General features: G+C 34.9%; 1 protein-coding gene across 2 annotated transcripts; it reads right to left on the bottom strand.

Moving 5' to 3' along the window:
- Positions 1-371: 371 nt before the first annotated feature.
- LOC108569006 (E3 ubiquitin-protein ligase CBL) lies at positions 372-18617 on the bottom strand. 2 transcript variants are annotated; one of them, XM_017930381.1, is made up of 7 exons: positions 17741-18617; positions 5232-5378; positions 4893-5162; positions 4607-4829; positions 4377-4541; positions 2648-2716; positions 372-2537 (listed from the first exon to the last, which is right to left on the bottom strand). In XM_017930381.1, exons 1-7 carry the CDS (start codon positions 18277-18279, stop codon positions 1791-1793), a joined length of 2160 nt encoding a protein of 719 aa, XP_017785870.1. In that variant the 5' UTR covers positions 18280-18617; the 3' UTR covers positions 372-1790. The 2 variants fall into 2 exon arrangements, with proteins under 2 accessions (XP_017785870.1, XP_017785871.1); XM_017930382.1 differs by lacking the exon at positions 2648-2716 and having other exon boundaries at positions 373-2537.
- Positions 18618-18833: the final 216 nt, after the last annotated feature.

The raw sequence follows: 18833 nt of genomic DNA, 5'->3' as shown, positions 1-18833 counted from the left end.
TTCGCGTCGAGACTATGAACTTTCGGACTTTGAACGTTCGTTGTTGTTTCTGTTCGCAATTTGTGTGTTTCGTAAAAGTGGAATCTTGAATCGCATGCTTTTTGAAACGAGAGCCCAGAAGACGAAGAGAAAAAAAAACACGACATCTGTTTTTATTTTTGCATAACAACAACAATGCAACAGATTTCAGATTGTATTGATCGAAGGCGCTTAAATTTATGAACGTTAAACGAAGACATTCAATTGTTTCTTTGGTAATGAAAAAACAAAAAAATACTATCTTTAAGGATGAAAAATGTCTTCAACAATCTAGCGTTTTCCTAAGTAACTTTCTATATTGAATGAATAAGTACTAACATTAGTTATTTCTTTTATACTCATCAAAGTTAACTGCGATGAATTTATATTATACACGAGTTAAAATAAAACTGTTTTTTTTTTCTTCAGCTTATTCTTTTAATCGTATCAATTGTTACATGTTTGCACATAACTTTTTATTTATTTTTTTAATAATATTACTTGTCTTTGTACTATTAGTTGTTGCACCTAAATATTAAATTGCTCTTGTGGTAACTCGCTCGAAGCTCACATATTAATGAAACTTTACAATCGTCTTCGTAAGGCAATGTTACGATGTTCGTGAATAAAAATTGAATGTCTTTGTTAGTTCGTACAGGTTTTGCTTTCGTTAACCAAATGTTATGATGATGACTCGATGAATTGGTAAGGCACTAAAATTCCCATTCGCAGGAGACAATATTATTGACAACAAACACAAATTGCGAAAAAAGAAACGGCCCTTCGTACGGTTCCACGCTTATTCAAACTACACACTATCATTAAGGCCTGCGTTTCGCGATCGAAGGACCCAAGTGATTCTTCCAAGGAAAGCTCGCAAGTCCGGTGCAAATTTAAGAAACAAAAAAAAAACAGATTAAAAAATATAATAACAATAATTCTGCATGAAATACACAATACTGACTGTTCAGACTCTCGACATGTTGTATCATTTAGAAAATATATAACGTTGCTGTTTGTTTGTTTTACTTATTTTCTTGTTATCTTTTTGATTCGATATACACAATACAGGGCATATCTCGAAGAAGTTAAATACAATTACCGATTTCCAAGCAAACGTTTGATTGAAGTGATATTAAGAAAACTGTTATGAATTCGTTTAAGCAAATCAACCAATAAGTGTCGTTAAATGTAATTTTCTTTGGAGACTCGCTGTATATTACTTATATACCTTCTTTTCTTTTCGAGAAATCTAATTCTCGCTTAATCTCAGTTGTTTATATATATAATATATATATTTAGTTTTGTTTAAATTATGGAATGTAAATTGCGTATGTTATTATTATTATTATGTTGTTGCCTGTGTAATAACATATCATCTCTTATTATTACAAATGTATCATGGCCACCTCTGCGTTTTCCTTCAACTAATGAAATCTTCTCTTGTTTTGTTTGCGGGTTTGGCCGGAGAGGTGTCTCGTCTTTGGCACTCGGTGGGGTTGGACAGAAAAAAGGTGATCAAGTATTATTTTCTTGACAATGACGCGAGGGATGATGATTTCGGTGAAATAAAAAAATATGTTTTTAAAATCAACTCAGCCACGCTACTACTCTTCTTCTGCTTCTCTTCTCTTCATCATCATCTACGATTTTTTTTAATATAAAAATATTACTTTTCTATGCTCTCGCTTCCCTCTTCTTCTTCATCATCTTTCTTTTTTATTACTATAATTTTCTGTTGCCTTCTAGTCGTTTCACTTATAGTCTCTGTGCTATCCGTGCTTCGTGCCGAATTCGTGTAGTATATCACAAGCCATGTCGATGTTGTTCTTGGTAATGCCCAGAGCTTTGATGACTGCCTCCTTGGAGTAGCCTTCGCTCACTAGTTTCTTGATGTAGTCTATATTTAGGTTCTCGTAGTAGACGTCTTTGGCGTTGAGGGGATTGAATTTGGCTTTGGGTGGAGGCGGCACGACCGCCTCGATGTTCATGTTCTCGTAGAGGTGACGATCCTCTTCGGCGGCGCTCCCCAGGTTCGGCGTGGTGCTCGACTTGACGGGAGGATTGTTGCACGAAGACGGTTTCGTCTTGGTTGGATAACTCTGGTGTCGCGTCTGCGGCTTCACGGGAATATTGTAGACGCACGTCGTCGAACTGACGAACCCGCAGATCGTCTCCGGAGTGCTCAACTCCACGACGTGCGGCGGCTGCTGATGCTGCTCCGACTCCCCGATGGATCGATGCATCTCCTGCATGGAACTGCTCTTCGATATCTGAGGCACTTCGATGTTGCTGTGCTGCGAGAGGTTCGTCACGGATTGGGCCTCGTTCAGCGTCTTCACCGGTTTCGCGCTTCCGTTCCTCGACCCCGACGCTATCGTCACCTGCTCCAGCGTCGGCGAGTTCTTCCTCGGCGGCAGAGGTGGCGGTATGCTTCCCGGTATCGTTATCGTCGGCGTGGTGCTCCTCCTGATCACGCGAGGGCTATTCTTCGGCGAGATCATCGGACTTATCGAGGCCTACAAAAACATACAACATTCAATCAGCTCTTCGGACTACACATCGTTTCTTCGTTTCGGGATGATCGTTGGGTGATTCTATTTGACTGAGTGTGTTTATGTGAATTTACCGTGACGTCTGAAGATGGTGACAGTGATGGAAAGCTGCTGCCACCGCAGCTCCACAATTCACCAGTCTCCTACAAAAAGAAAATAGAGAACACAGCGTGTTGTTGCTCCACCCGACGAATTTAACACACTGAACAACAACAACAACAGTTTCATCTTACACACAACTTAAGATCCACTCAACTCAGATTTATCCACATTAAACAGAATATCATAATTATTGATTAAGATTATTTTTGAGTGGCTTCTCTCAATCACTATTTTTAAATTTATTTCAATTAGACATCTCGAGATGTTTTTGTAAAAGAAGTTGCGTATTTTCTGTGTTGTTGTCCAGTGTTGTTTTGTACTAGGAACGCCCGTTAAGCCAAGTGCATCATGATCACCCAAATTTCGAATCACCTCTTCGTATCATTCGAATTCGATTTTTCGGGTTTAGCGTAAAGCGAATACTTACCGAAATCTATATACTATACACGAGTACAGGGTGAGTCAACAAAGAAAGCTCTGAACTCGCCCAGAACCCTCAGAGATTTCGCATGCACATGAATAGAACCACCGTTGGAAGGCTTTTCTTTTTTTTTGAAGAACAGAAGGAATGGACGAACAGGAAAATTCTTAAGTGTACTTTCTTTCGTTCCTATATTTGCTCATTTGTATATTGAACAAAGTACGGTAATTAGAGATAATCTCCGAGAGTTCTGGGCTTGAGGATGAGGCTCGAAACGAATCGCACCCTGAATAGAATGAAAGCAGCAAAAAATAATAATGTATGTAACATATAGAGAACGGTGCAAACACAAAAAAAATAATAATAACCACAAGCAGAGATGTGCAAAACAAGTAGACGACTTTTGTAACTTCTTTTATATATTTATGTACCAAGCATAAACAAGGGAGAAAGTTTCAATGAAATAAAAAAAATAATAGCAAAAGAAAATAATAATTTATCTTATATTAAATTCGACTTATAAATAATTAAAAGAATTTCCTAAATTATAACTGAATCGTATATATATATAATAAAAAAAAAATAGGTTGGTTAATCAAAATAATAATAATAATAAAGAAATCATACTAAAAAAAAAATAATAATAATAATGTTTGTAGTAATACTGCGAAAGGAGAGAAAGTGAAAACACCTACAAAATAATATGAAATACCTATTATTATCATCATCAACGTTGAAAGTTCAGTCCCTAAGTCTTGTTTAAGATCGTTGAAAAAAAATTTTAAGTAAAAAAAAATAATATTTATAAATATAAATGTTCATCACCGTTTAATACACAATTGGCCGCATGCAGAGACAGTCAATCAAAACAAAAATATAATAATTAATTTAAGAACAAAAAGAAAACACACTTCGTACAACAATCTCAAATAATCAATAAGTAAATGATGATTTCCAAAAAAAAAAGAGTATATAAATAAAATAAAACCCACATTAGCATGCTAGAAGCTTAAAAAGGGAAAGGTCCATAATTTCGTTTATTATTTTTCTTTTTCGTAAAAAAAATAATAATAAGTAAATAGAGACGGAGGACACAAAGCACAGCCCAGGTGATTCTATGTTGTTCTTGTTTATATATAGAGGTGTGTGTGTGTATTTGTATATAAAGAAAATCTCTCGTGTTGTCTTGTTGTTTGTTTGTTTTAGCGTACAATTAAAAAAAATAAAGGAAGGCACATTCAATCAGCGTAATCGTTATTTGTGCAATGCTTTGTCGATACCTCGAGTTCCAAATCTTCGTCGTCGAAGTTGCCGGCGTTCGGGCTGCTCATCGCGCTGCCCTTGGGCCGATTGTGCGACTTCTTTGGGTCGAATGGATCGACGACGATCTGCTCGGTCCCTTTGATCTCTGCCCTGCAGAACGGACAGCCTTGACCCTCGGAATCCTTCGCAAGGAGATAACGACTAATTAGTTTTTTCTTTGTTATTTGAAATTCGGTTGTTATATTACGATTTGCCAGGAGGTGAGGCACGGGGTGCAGAGTAGATGCCCGCAAGGTTCTATCCTCACGTCTTTGTCGTTTTCGGCGCAGATCTTGCACAGCTGGAAGGTGCTACCCATCTCGCAGTAGAGCTCGTACTGCTCCTGCGTGACGGCGATGTGGTCCTCAGGTGTTGGCTGGACAGCCCAGGAGAGTTCGGGGTTGTTGGAACGACCGTCCGGGTATTGGTAACTGTTTGCAAAAGTTAAGAAAGATGTTAATTTTATCCGACGATGCGTTACGATTGTGACTTACAATCCTTCCCGGTATCCGTCCAGCAGCGCCTGTATCAGACTCTTGTTCTGGGGGATGGTCTGCAGGATCTCCCCATCTGCGGTCACGTATCCGATGGCCCATTGGCCTAATCTCGTGCAGGACAGCCGGAAGACGTAGCTGCCCGCTTTATTTATGTACCTCTGCAGTCGGGCTTTGACCTCGTCGTACGTAAGGAATGCCACGTAACCCGGATGCGTCACCGCCAATATCTTCCAATTTCGAAGCAGCGTCGCCCATGGCTGGAACAACCTGCCAAAATAACCGAACCACAATATTTAAGCATCGCGACAACTCGAACATCCTCCTCGTCCTCCTCACCTGGTGAACACGTCGAACTCGAAATTTGATATGTAATCGTTGCACGTCAGGTCTATTGTCGACTTCAAAGCCATCGCCTCCAATCCCGTGCTGATCGGATGCACCTTGTTCAGCTCCTGTCTAAAATACTTCCATGGCACTAAAGTACTGAAAACGCAAACAACCAAACGAACGAAGCATTAATCATTTTGCATTTCAATTTGACCTTTTCGGAAAATTTCCATATTTACGTTCATTTCATAAAAATCCAAAGCAAATTTCCCAGCTCATAGACTGCATTAACATATTTGCTAATACTAGATGATAATTACAAATCAAGAAGAAAGGAATGTTTTAAAATTTCCATAATTATGTCGAAAGAAATACACCAATAAACAAATCTACGTAATTCAAAGTAAATTTTCTAGTTCTATATTAACAAATTTGTTAATTTGAAAGGAAATAACAGTAAATGTACGAATACCATAAAGACACAGCTTATGTTCCCCAATTCTTCAACTTTAATATGCATGTTTAATTTCAATTGTAACTTAATTAGTTTTAGAAATATACAACAAAAGGTAAAAGTGTTGCCTTTCAAGATTATAACATTTCATTACTTCAACTTTCGAAGAAAATCACATATACGAATGTCATAAATAATTCAAGAAACAGTCTACATTCCCCAATTAATCAGCTTTAATATGCATGTTTAATTTCAATTGTAACTTAATTAGTTTTAGAAATATACAACAAAAGGTAAAAGTGTTGCTTTTCGAGATTATAATATTTCATTACTTCAACTTTCCAAGAAAATCACAGGAAATATACGTATATCATAAATAATTGAAGATACAGTCTACATTCCCCAATTAATCAGCTTTAATATGCATGTTTAATTGAAACTGTAACTCAGCTGGTTATAGAAATATACAACAAAATGTAAAGGTTTTTTACCTCTTCGAAGTGAAAATAAACAATTCAAGGCACAGTCTTCATTTCTCACTTAATCAGCTTTAATATTCATATTTAAATTAAATTGTAGCTTAATTGATTATAGAATGTTGTCTTTTCAAGGTGGTGATATTTCATTGTCTCAAATTATACTTAAGAAATCAGATTTTTTTATTAAACTATCACATTTTAAAGTACAATCTGTAATTTTATCATTAATTTCTAAATAATTTAATATTAATGAATGTCTTCAGTATACATATTAAGTAAAATTAAAATATAGAAACTCAATACTCACATATTTGATTGCAAGTAATCTCTTAATGATCCCCACAAATAAAGCAATGCATAGTGGATGTATTCGAGCATCCAGAGTGTTTTAATATGTCTGCAGAGTGGATGCAAACTTCAGCTCTTTATTTATCGTACAAAAGCGAGCAACTAGTTTCATTCATTTCCAATCAATTGGTTTGCCAGTCAACATGTTTGTTTGCAATTTCCACACATACATTCCAGGCATTTACGCAACTATTCCTCCCAGATTAAATTTCGTATTCGATTTGAAGCAAAATAATAAAAAGAAAACGTATATTTATATGTGCCGGCTGCATCTACACAATATTTGCCTGCTTGCGCTTGCAATTCCAACGTAATCCAATCTTCCGAGCACACACACCACATACACATGCAAGAGATTTAAATGGAAATCTGTAATCCAATTTCCTTTAATAAAAGTATATATATACGTAATTGATTTTCAATATAATCTTACATCTTATTGTGTGTATTTAATTTATTTTGTGAAACATTTAATTTGATATATAATACAATCAATATATTGATTTTAAAGATAATCTCTGTAATTGAACTCTGCACTTTTACGTTTTTAATATCTTTAATTTGTAATCCAATTAGAAGTAAATTGCGAATATAAAAAGAATTCTAAGATTCAACAGATTTTCATCAGCTTCATTTTTACATCATTATGTAAGTGAGATAAACTAAGAATATCAGACTAATTCAAAATATCATTATGTATTCCCTAAATATTTGTCTTCAATTTTGATGTTTAGTTTCTATAACACCTATATTTATTTTCATTAATTTAACTTTTGAAGCAATATAACTACAAATATCACACTAATTTATAGAACCATTCTACATTCCCTCAATTTCCACGTATAGTTTCCATAACAACTATATTTGTTTTCGAGATATCCGTTGCAAAACGTGCAGTTGTTTTCGAAGGTAAATTAAACGAAAACCATGGAAACCACAACAAAACGTTCATTTATTAAACATAGGTTGTGATTTAGCAAAAGTTTTGTTTGTACGTTCCGATGAATCAACCATAAATAATATTTCTGCACTTCGATAGAGCGAACGTAAATATTCATAAACCCCATATCGAAATTGCGAATGTTTAATGTCTATTGTCCGGAGGCTCAATTAACGATTCACGATAATGCGCGGAGCAGAGATTTGCATTTTGCATTCGGTCCGGTTGCCATAAATCAATACTGAATATTTATCGGGTCTCCTACCGATTTGCAATGGACATTATCATGTTCTTCTTGTATTGTTGTGTGGCCATCCCCATTCAGGAATCAGCCGTGAATGAAATGCCAACAACATCCATTGCCACATCTTGAGCGTTTCCTTTCGAATAAATATAATAACAGCAGATGACGATGATGATGTTGAGGACTTTGCAATAAGCAAAAAACGCCGTTAGCAACAGCTCCGAATTGGTGGCTTCAGCAAATTGATTGATAATTTAGAACGCCTCGTCCAATTAAGATCGATTAGTTTCGTTTAATAACAAAAAAAAAGAAGCTGCGTCGCTGCTTTCAAAGTCTCATTTAACATGAACTGCATACATATTTAATGCAACAAATAAACATTATTAGAAACGTTTCCAAACAATAAACTCTATTGTTTGAATTAAAGCTGAAACATTGCTTTAGAAAAAAACGTTGATGATGCAAAGCAAAACAGATGACAAGCCATATGATTGATGCAACGACTGACATTTATTGCATCCAGAGAGGACGAGCCTTTATTATTCGATATTTATTAGATTCAGTCTTTGATCGCTTAAGGAAACATAATTTAAAGCTGCAGAACATGAGTAATTGATGTCTTCTTAAGCTTTAAATTATGATTTCCTTTTGGAGTGAATTTAAATATTTGCAATTAGTATAAGTATTAAAGTAACTGTAAGTGAATACTGGAAAGTGATTTGGATTTGTTTGTGTATTATTGATGTGTGCCAATTAATGCGTCCACGCGCAATTAAAAGCGGCTTTCGTAATCGCGTTAGGCCACTCTGTCCGAATGATTCATCACTTAATCGAAAGTGATCAAGCTTAATTTCGCGGCGCGCAGCGTGTTTCCAATTCGGTCCCAAGGTTTTCACCTATCCCATATTCGTGTCGATCCATTTTTTGTTTGTTTGTTTTGCGAAGAACCGTTCGTTTTAATGCAGATTACACGTTCGTCGCGATCCCCTAAAAGGAGTGGTTGTCTCTTCTTTGAATTTGAGACACTATAAATGGATTCACGAAACGTCAGATATAATTGTCATCAAAATTCTTGATAATTTTCCTCTACATTACAAGAAAACTATGAATACCGCAATAAATTTAAGATACTGCTTATATTCCCTTATATTGTTTAATTTATATTGTAACTGCATTGGTTCACGAAATATACATCAAAACTGAAGTTATAACAAAAATACTTTACTAAATCAACTTTGAAGAAAGATTGCATAAAATCTAGAAATGCTACAATATTTTCAAAATATATACTATAATCCCTAATTATTCAGCTTTAATATGCATGTTTAATTTATATTGTAACTACGTTGGTTCACGAAATATACATCAAAACTGAAGGTATAACGAAAATACTTCATTACTTCAACTTTGAATATAAATTACATAAAATCTAGGAATGCCACAATATTTTCAAAATATAAACTATAATCCCTAATTATTCAGCTTTAATATGCATGTTTAATTTATGTTGTAACTACATTGGTTCACGAAATATACATCAAAACTGAAGGTGTAACGAAAATACTTCATTACTTCAACTTTGAAGAAATATTACATAAAATATAGGAATGCTACAATAATTTCAAAATATAAACTATAATCCCTAATTATTCAGCTTTAATATGCACGTTTAATTTATGTTGTAACTACATTGGTTCATGAAATATACATCAAAACTGAAGGTGTAACGAAAATACTTCATTACTTCAACTTTGAAGAAAAAATGCATAAAATCAAGGAATGCTACAATAATTTAAAAATATAAACTATAATCCCTAATTATTCAGCTTTAATATGCATGTCTTATTTATATTGTAACTACATTGGTTCACGAAATATACATCAAAACTGAAGGTGTAATGAAAATACTTCATTACTTCAACTTTGAATAAAAAATTACATAAAATCTAGGAATGCTACAATATTTTCAAAATATAAACTATAATCCCTAATTATTCAGCTTTCAAGAAAAATTGCATAAAATCTAGGAATGCTACAATAATTTCAAAATATAAACTATAATCCCTAATTATTCAGCTTTAATAAGCATGTTTAATTTATGTTGTAACTACATTGGTTCACGAAATATACATCAAAACTGAAGATTTCATTAATTCAACTTTGAAGAAAAATTGCATTAAATCTAGGAATGCTACAATAATTTCAAAATATAAACTATAATCCCTAATTATTCAGCTTTAATATGCATGTTTAATTTATATTGTAACTATGTTGGTTCACAAAATATACATCAAAACTCATGGTGTAACAAAAATACTGCATTAATTTCTTTGAAGAAAAAATGCATACAATCTAATGTCAAGATACTAAAGTCTACTTTCCATAATTATTCAGCTTTAATATGCATATTCAATTTGCAATTGGTTGACGTAATATACATAAAAATGTGAACGTGTTGTTTTTTTCGAAAAGGTAATATTTTATTACTTTAACTTTGAAAGCAAATTACAAGAAATCTATGTTTCAAAGTATAATCTGCATTCCCCAAATATTTAGCTTTAATATTAATATTTAAATTTTTAGTTGATTTGACGAAATATACAATAAAATATAAAGGTTACTATAATTTCATTAAGTAAATTTTGTATAATTTCAATGCGAAATACACAAGTTATTGTGAATCATTCGTTGAATTCTCTTCCAAAATAATAATATTGATTTTTTTTTGGGAACCCTGACCTAAAATACTCATCATCGCACGGCAACAAAAATAACTCTTGGTCCATTGATCAGCGTTATTTGCAGCAGGAAAACACGGACCAGAAAACGTACATGTATACACTTCTAATCTCGTATCGATTTCAGTAAAGAACGTTCTTTTCTCTCTCTCTCTTTCTCTCATGGCCACGTACGTATTTGTTTCGCGCGAAATGCATGAATGAAGTCGGCAGTGAATGGGACCCAATTAAAGTTGAATGGAGGAGGATTCGTGGCAACTCCGAAGGACTGCGCATTCCGAACATCATTCAACAGAATAAACTTTTGGCAAATTTCGCTTTGTCCGTCCTCGACAATCCTTTGCGAAAAAATGCATAAAACGACTTCTTGAAGGAATTCGCTAAATTTACATTTCTCATTGACAACTATTTTTTCCCTTTCTATACAACTCTTTGTACGTTGCGTGCGAGGGCGGAAAATGCGTGGGGGGAAAAAAGAGAAAAAAAAAAGAGAAAAATGTCAGAGAGCCCCAAAGCACGCTTCATTATTTGTTGTAACGAAATTGAGATAGTATTTTTTTTTTCGGGACAGGCCGATCGATATTTCATTCATGGCTCACGCAGCCCGGTTCACACGGCAACGAGGGCGGGCGGGCGTCGCGACGCCCTCGCTCCACATCCAAGCCGTTTTACTACGTTATAATACACCTTGCCGTGTTCCACGCGAAGCCGAACCCAAAAATTTCGTGTGCGCCACGCTAAAAATACTTTCATTCAATCCCATCCGACTCTTCCTCCATTCTTCACTCGCATTCCAATTCTCTTCTTTTCTTCAACTTTTACGTAAAGCCCCATGGTGTATATCTATGACTACGACAATCTGAAACAAGTTTCGCAAGCTACTTGGCAAGTATCGTCTAAGGAAACCCGAAACACGTACAATGTTTGCTTCATGTGCGAGATGAGAACCTGCTGTAGTTGTGTGTTTTTTTAACGATTTTAAATTACTGTGAAAGATTAACTGCGGCGACTCTGACCCCCAGGTTGAAGGCCAACTTCTATTTAAGTAATTTATTAGAGGTGTTCCTTTTCTCTTTTTTTTATATATACTGTACGTACTCCATCTACAACTATCCCATCCATCTGCGCTGCTGCCTAATTGCTCTCGAATCGTGTACTATCCGGCTGAGCTCTGATCTCCGACATGAGAGAAGCAACTACATCATACACAATACGAAGAACGAAAAAAAAAACGTATGGTGTAATTGTAGACTCTAGCTTTTTGGTCGCGCTTTTACTTGCACTTAATTGATAGTTTCTACGCTGCACTTCGCTAGAAAACATATATGTAATTACAAATTTGTTATGAAATACCCTACGTACAAAAGAAAAAATCACATGTAATTTCATACAGAAATCAATAATAAAATATAGATTTAAAATGAATGTATTATTAACAATTTAGTAAATTCCTGTATAATTGAATCATTCTACAAATATGAATGAAAACGCTTTTGTAAAGCAAGAAGAAATAAAACTGGAAACATTTCAAATTGACGATTCGCAAAACCGATTAAACTGAAGTCCGGATTCGGAATTCCACGCGGTTTACACTCCGATAATTATTATTATTATTAAAATAATTGAAACGCAAATCGCGTTTCCTTCCTGAAGAGAACCGCCACAATTGTTATTTAACCGACGCCCGCTCTTAACAAAATAAACGCGCTTCCATGGAAACTATTGCTATTGGCAACGGTAACAGAAACTTCCTGAAAAGTCTTTAACGTTGTTTTTTTTTTCTGTTGCCACGGAAAGAAGCAAGCGGCGGTTCTGGTCACGTCTATATTTGAATATCCCGATGGAAATATATTTCTAATTCTAGATTTCTTTCTAATATGAACGCATCGGATTTCTGCTCACGTTCCATAAGCACCTACAAATATTTTTTTTGGACATTAACCGACCACTTGATTTAAGAAAATAAAATTTATATTTTTTTCAAGAAAATTGAAGAAATAACATACAGTTAGTAACGGAATTTTTGTGGAATTTGGAGGCAGGAGGCGCCGGCTACAAGCAAATGTAAATATAAGAAGCCAGAGAATAAATAAGCGCTGGTGGATCAAGCAGATCGAAGATTGATTTCGTTCCGTTCTATTAAATTCCCTCTATTAATAAATGAATAAAATTATTGTTATTTCTTTCAAAATGATTGTTTATCTGGTAAACAGGGAAACCGTCCATAGTTATCTGCGTGACAGCAACAGGAAAACGGAACACAAAGAGTGCTGTTACTCATCCGATTCTGTGTATTGCGTTTATTCCAAAGCTTACGTGATGAACTTGCATTACAATGAAATGATAAGCGACTGACTGTCTCAAACACGAAGCTTCGTTTCTTTTGAAATCTAATTAAACAATTTGTTGGCGGAAGAACAATAGCTAACATACGTATAATTTCAATTAGATGTGTTGCATGTTTACAAATTGATTATATAAGTACATACGTGCTCTTTTTATTTGCGTCTAAGTTTACTCAATCAATTTCTTATCATTAATCTTTGCACATCGGATTTTCGTCAAATATTAATAGCAAAATATACGTACAATGTTCATATATTAAGTCCTTATTTCCTGTATCATGATAAAACAAGTAAATAAGTTAAAATAGTGTACAAATTACGAATTATGTATATATAAAGATCTGATATTGCTTGTAATTTATGTTGTAGATAGAAGATTCGCAAGAGTTGAATGATTTTACTATTAATAAGAGTGGGCAGTGTCCTTTAATATATCGTCCATCGGCTAGAGAAAGCGATTTATCTAGATGGAAATAGAATATCCGCTGAATGGGAATACATAATTAATTACGATCAAGTGGCTTGGTCAAGAAGGTAAAAATATCTAGTTATCGGTGCGATTTATGTAAGCACGCAGCGTCTGTCGCAGCGGTCCGTTGTCATAGTTATTCACATCCATTAATTGGATCTGGCAGGTGGACTCCGTGCACTTCTGCGTCTCCAGCAAAACCATTGGTCATTGCCATCTCGCGCTTCGCTCATTAACGAAGATATTCGCTCTGAGCGAAACTCCATTCTTCCTCCCCAAATTCAGTTCATTATCCCACGGTAAATATTTGCACATTTATATTTGGGAGTTGAATTAGTGGTCACGGGGTGTGCACGGAACACCTACGACGCCCACCGCCTACGACATCATCAAGATTGGGCTGCAAACAAGTGGAATTGATAATGATCGCGAATGTGTATCATCGTTGTAGCGTGGGCGCGCGTCTCCCGCTGCCAAAAAGACAACCGACGACAAACACATCTTGTTGTTTTGTCTTCTTCGTATAAAGAAGAAACAAAAACAAACTTGGGAGCATCGATTTCCAGAAGCTCTTTAATTGGTTGAATGACATCTCGGCGGAGGATAACTGTAAAAAAAAAAGAGCGCGAACGGGAAAGCTTCAATTGATGGCTAGAAAGGATCGTTCTTCGGAGCCATTTGCATGTTTGGAAATGCGCAAACGAGCAACTCTTTTAATTTTTACGCAAGAGAAAGGCTCTGGGAACGTATCTGAACGTCTCTCAATTAAACGCAACGATCCAATTACGCGACGAAATAAAAATTTATACTTCTCAGTACTGCGGCAATCTACACTTAAAGACTTCTTTCATCTACACACACAGTTTGCATTAAACTATTTATGCTATTATCTATAAACGTACGGGGTGGATGTATTAGCGATTAATTGAAACGGGTAGATCCGAATTAAGATTGTTGCGATCCACAGACGACGATTTATGGTAGAGCAAAAGCGAACGATCATTTCGGATGCGGATTCCCTTGGTTGATGCATTTGCAATTTACATTAGGAATTAATATTCCTCCATAGATTATTGAAATGAAAGTTTATTTTTATAAAATCGAAACACTTAAGACTTCACTTTATCATCGTCTTAATTGAAGAGCATTTTTCAATTGCAAAAGCAACTACTTAAGTAATGACTTTTAGTTATAGCTTTTATCTATCTGCAGCACTTTGAGATACATTTCATAATGAATTACTTCATTTAGTACATTCTGTAATATAATTGAAATTATATACAGAATATGAATAAGAACTTCATTTAAGCTTAAGTAATTACTTCATTTAGTACATTTTGTAATACAATTGAAATTATATACAGAATATGAATAAGAACTTCATTTAAGCATAAGTAAATTTCAACATTTGCAATTAGGATATATTAACATAAAAATAACTATTATCAATGGTATTTTAAGCATCATAAGAGAACTATGCAAATTAAGAAATTCGTTTACTTCTATTAATTATTAAAAATTGAGTAACAAAATGCTTTTATTTATGAAAATCACAACGATTTTATAATAAAAGGTTTCTCAGAAATGCAGAAATCTGGTTTCTCATTCCTCATTAGTCATGGCAGTTCATGTTAATGATATTTCTTACATGTTTTTTATTTTTAAATAATTTTATTTAAATAATTATTGTTTGTTACTGTTGCTATCGACTTTATCTGAACTTTCGTTCGGAGCCCGCACTTCCAGGATGCGGGATTTGATTAGTGCGGCTTTTCGCTACAAGTTTTTCCTCTCCTCTCTCTTTCCAAAGTGCAGAAACACCAACGTGCTGCGACCCACAGCGGAATGCATCTCATTAAGTGCACATATGCATAATGAAAATTGCGCCGAGGTGAAAATGGGGCGGGCGGGCATCAGCAGCGGTTGCACAATTTATATGGTAATTGGGTGTCACGACAAGACATTGGTAATTACCATTACGCACACGCACACGAGAAGACTATATAGGCGAAATGAGGAAATGATCAAAAGGTCGTCGTCATCTATTAATAGAACGAAGCTACCGCACTAGTTGCTCCAGCAAAGTTCTTAACAATACCTAAATAATGCGAAGATTAATCTTCAACGAAGTTAAAACCAAAACATGTTTGTTTTCTTATCCAAAGTAAAAGCACTTATTTTTCCATGAATTATTGGTATTATTTTCCATCTAAAGTTGATAAACTTTTGGACGATTTCAAATTTAATATTTTCGATGTAACATAAGAAATGTGGTTTTAATTACTAGAATAATAAAACCAAAACCTGTCCCACTTCCTGCCAATTAACTTAATCGATTCTAAATTACTAAATCTATGTCGATACACACACATTAATAGAACAAGATTCCAATTTTAAAAAAAAATTAGAAGGAATTCTGATTATTTTGTTTTCAAATTCGACTAATGTACAGTAGTATGTAATGTAGTCTTTATATAACTATATGGAATAATTCTGTGAAATACCAAGTATTTTCCCATATTTCAAAGCAACAAAGAAACAATTAAGTAATAATTATTAGTTTCAGACTTATCTCTTGGTTTGTAATTTATTTATATAGAAAAAAAAAACATCATTTCTTAAAAGTTGCATTAGGATAAAACACTTCTATTTCACTAATTACACGTGAATTAATGTTTGTATTTAAGTAAAACAATCTTGTTTATTTCTAAAAGATTCAATTTCGTTCGTTACAAAAGATATCGGCAGGAAGACATAAGTCTGCAGCGGACCCATCACATTACACAACGGCGTAACTTGAGAGGAAGTGTATAGTTTCACATTAGTGGTAGGTAATTAAGAAAAATGGGAAGCCCGAATGGTGGAATTTCAATTGATGTGTGGATAAACCTGAAACGTTCTTCTTCGTAATCAATGGAGCTTCCATTTCTTTCTATAAATATACACACACCTTCTTTCCTCTTCATTATTTTTTTTGTTGTTTTGTTTTCTGATTATTAGCATATTTAAATATTCATCGGAACGTTCCAGCAGTCTCGTCAAAATCACGAAGGCAGATTTAAACTATTCACTTATTTTTTTACCTGCCTTCCCGATATTCTCCATCCGAAAAATTTCTATTCCACTCGCGGCTCAATATAATAATAATTTCGGTATTATTACGAAGCCATAATCACAATGGACTTGCTTCCAACATAATGCGCTTAATAATCTTAAAACAATAAAATTCAAATTAAATGATGATATTAACATTGTTTACAGATTTTGAATATAAAATCAATGTATTTATTATATATAAATTTAGATTAAGATTTCAGTTTGGGACACAATCCTCAGGAAACGACGTTATCTAAGAAAACATTTCAATTTCAACATGTAGAACCATTTTCGTTATGATATTTGTACATATTTATTCGAATTTTCCTTTAATGGTGTCAACATTATCACTATGTAATTCAAAATCAATAGATTATTTTTTTTATCTATTTAATCATTTATTGACTGACATATATTTGTTAGTTTATTTACCTTACTTGAAATATTTCAAGATAAAAACATTAGATCATTCAAATAAGTCAGTTTATTATGTCTATTTTCTCATAAGTCTTGAATTAAACTTAAATTATAATAGACTTAAGTATCTTTTACAAAATTCTTAAAATACTACTAGATGTATGCACAGCTTCAGAATCAGTCTTGAATTAAGAAACATGTTAATGAATTCAACTGCTTTTTTTAATTATTCGAAATATTTTGTAAGAGTTGTACAATCGAAGTCGTTATTTTGTTCAGGTGTAAATTATAGTGAGTCGGTTGGCTCCTCTTTCTTGCAAGACGTTGGAGTAGGTTAAGAATCTAATAAAACCTGTTTAAATGAGGGGGAGGTTACGCAATTGGGCTCGCGCTGTTATGTAACTCGACCTATAGCAAGTGTGTTGTGTATCCTTTACGACTTCGCAATAAACGAAGTGCGTGAAGAAAGCAATAATAATGCGAGGAGAGAGCGTGGATCCGTGTGACTCAGGATTTATTAATGAATGGGCTTATTTTCGAGAGAGCAGTTCTAAAAATACAACGAACGATGTCGTACGCGGAGCGACTTGCCCATGTTGTTGATACGAGGAAAGAGGAGCAGCGACAAGGGAGTGTTGTAAACGCGAAATTACTATTACCGATTAGCACTTATTTCCGTCAAACGTTATACCAAACGGAAGCCGTATCCGGTAGATGGATGGATGGATGGACGACATGCATAATGTAATGATTGCTCGCCTCCTGACGTTTTATTTACTTGCTGCCTGCCTGTCTGCCTACCAGTTTATTGTATTCAAAAGCGAAAGACTTATTGGCCATTGTATAATTATTTATAAATGGGAAATCACCAGAAAATAATGGTGAATGAGGAAGTTCTCTCAGCATGGGAGAAATAAGAAACTGTGCATGATGCATTCCATAGAATTATGAACTCAGAACAGGTGTGAGATGAGAAAACAATATTTACCTGTTACCAAAGTTAGATTTCCAGAATTCTGCTGCATCTGACTTGGTGATGCGAAACTGGTCCCCAGCAAAAGGACCATTCGGAAACAGAGCTTTCAGTTCACTCAACATGTGACTAAATACTAAGCTCAGCTTGGTCAGATTCCTCCTGTAATGAGAGTTCTCATCGAACATCTTATCCTTGCCCTCCTTGAACAGCTTTATGGCTTGCTTGCATTTCCGCATTAAGTTAAATATAAATATGTTGAAGTGTTCGTTTGTGTGCAGCTCAGCCATGTTGTGCTCGTATCTGGAGTAGATGAGCTTCAGCCGTTGATAGGTGTCCGGTAAGATGTCCAGTATGAAGGGAGGTGAGTTCTTCAGGTTCATCTTTTGCTGCTGGCACAGCTTAACCACCTTGTCCATCAGCTTCCAGGTTTTGTCCAATGTCTTCTTGTCCGTAGCGTACTTGGTGTGGGTGCAGGAGTCTGTGAAGCTGTAGAACTTGGACAGGATCTGGCCCAGGTTCTTGTGCTGCAAGGGCCTGTTCCGACCTGCCATTTCGGGGTGTTTCTTTCGTCTGCAAAAAATATTTCCGTTTGCACCCCTGAAATTTCCAATTTCGGAGACGACGCCGCTGCTCCGGGCCTTCCTCGGCTCTCTTTTCCGCGCTTAATGATTCTCTCGTAATTCCTATTATGTAACAACACTACTACTAATCACTGTCCAGACGACGACGCTGGGCGAGACATAATAAACTACTGCAACTCACGAGCATATTCACAACGGATACATGTTTTTTCACTACTAGTTTATCACCGAACGACACCTTTCTGACAGACACTCTTGACATCTTCTCATTCATGCACTGAAGGTAGCAACGACGCTGCTGCTCCTGCTGCCACCACCACCTCTACCAACTATCAAAACAACATTGAAGTTGCATCAACAACATCATCATCCAAACAAATCTAATTTCAAATATTTGAATCCAACACGATATCATTTAAAATTACAACTTTCTTTAGCCATAAATCGTTATACAAACTTCATATAATAAATTTAATCAATAAAATAATTTGTGAATCCAATGCAATATAAAAATTACTTATAAA

The sequence above is a fragment of the Nicrophorus vespilloides genome, unplaced genomic scaffold (assembly GCF_001412225.1).
Source record: "Nicrophorus vespilloides isolate i.1.1-1 unplaced genomic scaffold, Nicve_v1.0, whole genome shotgun sequence".
In the NCBI taxonomy this organism is placed as follows: domain Eukaryota; kingdom Metazoa; phylum Arthropoda; class Insecta; order Coleoptera; family Silphidae; genus Nicrophorus; species Nicrophorus vespilloides.
Note: the sequence above shows the minus strand (reverse complement) of the source record. Positions and strands in the feature narration are given on the sequence as shown.

Bases quoted from the DNA above. Each gene is read 5' to 3' on its own strand.
- LOC108569006 (XM_017930381.1), bottom strand. From the start codon at position 18,279: ATGGCAGGTCGGAACAGGCCCTTGCAGCACAAGAACCTGGGCCAGATC. The intron at 4,830-4,892 runs GTAAGTCACAAT...TTTTGCAAACAG, and splicing joins GACGGATACCGGGAAGGATT to TTACCAATACCCGGACGGTC. The intron at 2,717-4,376 runs GTATCGACAAAG...TTCTTTTTGTAG, and splicing joins ACGAAGATTTGGAACTCGAG to GAGACTGGTGAATTGTGGAG.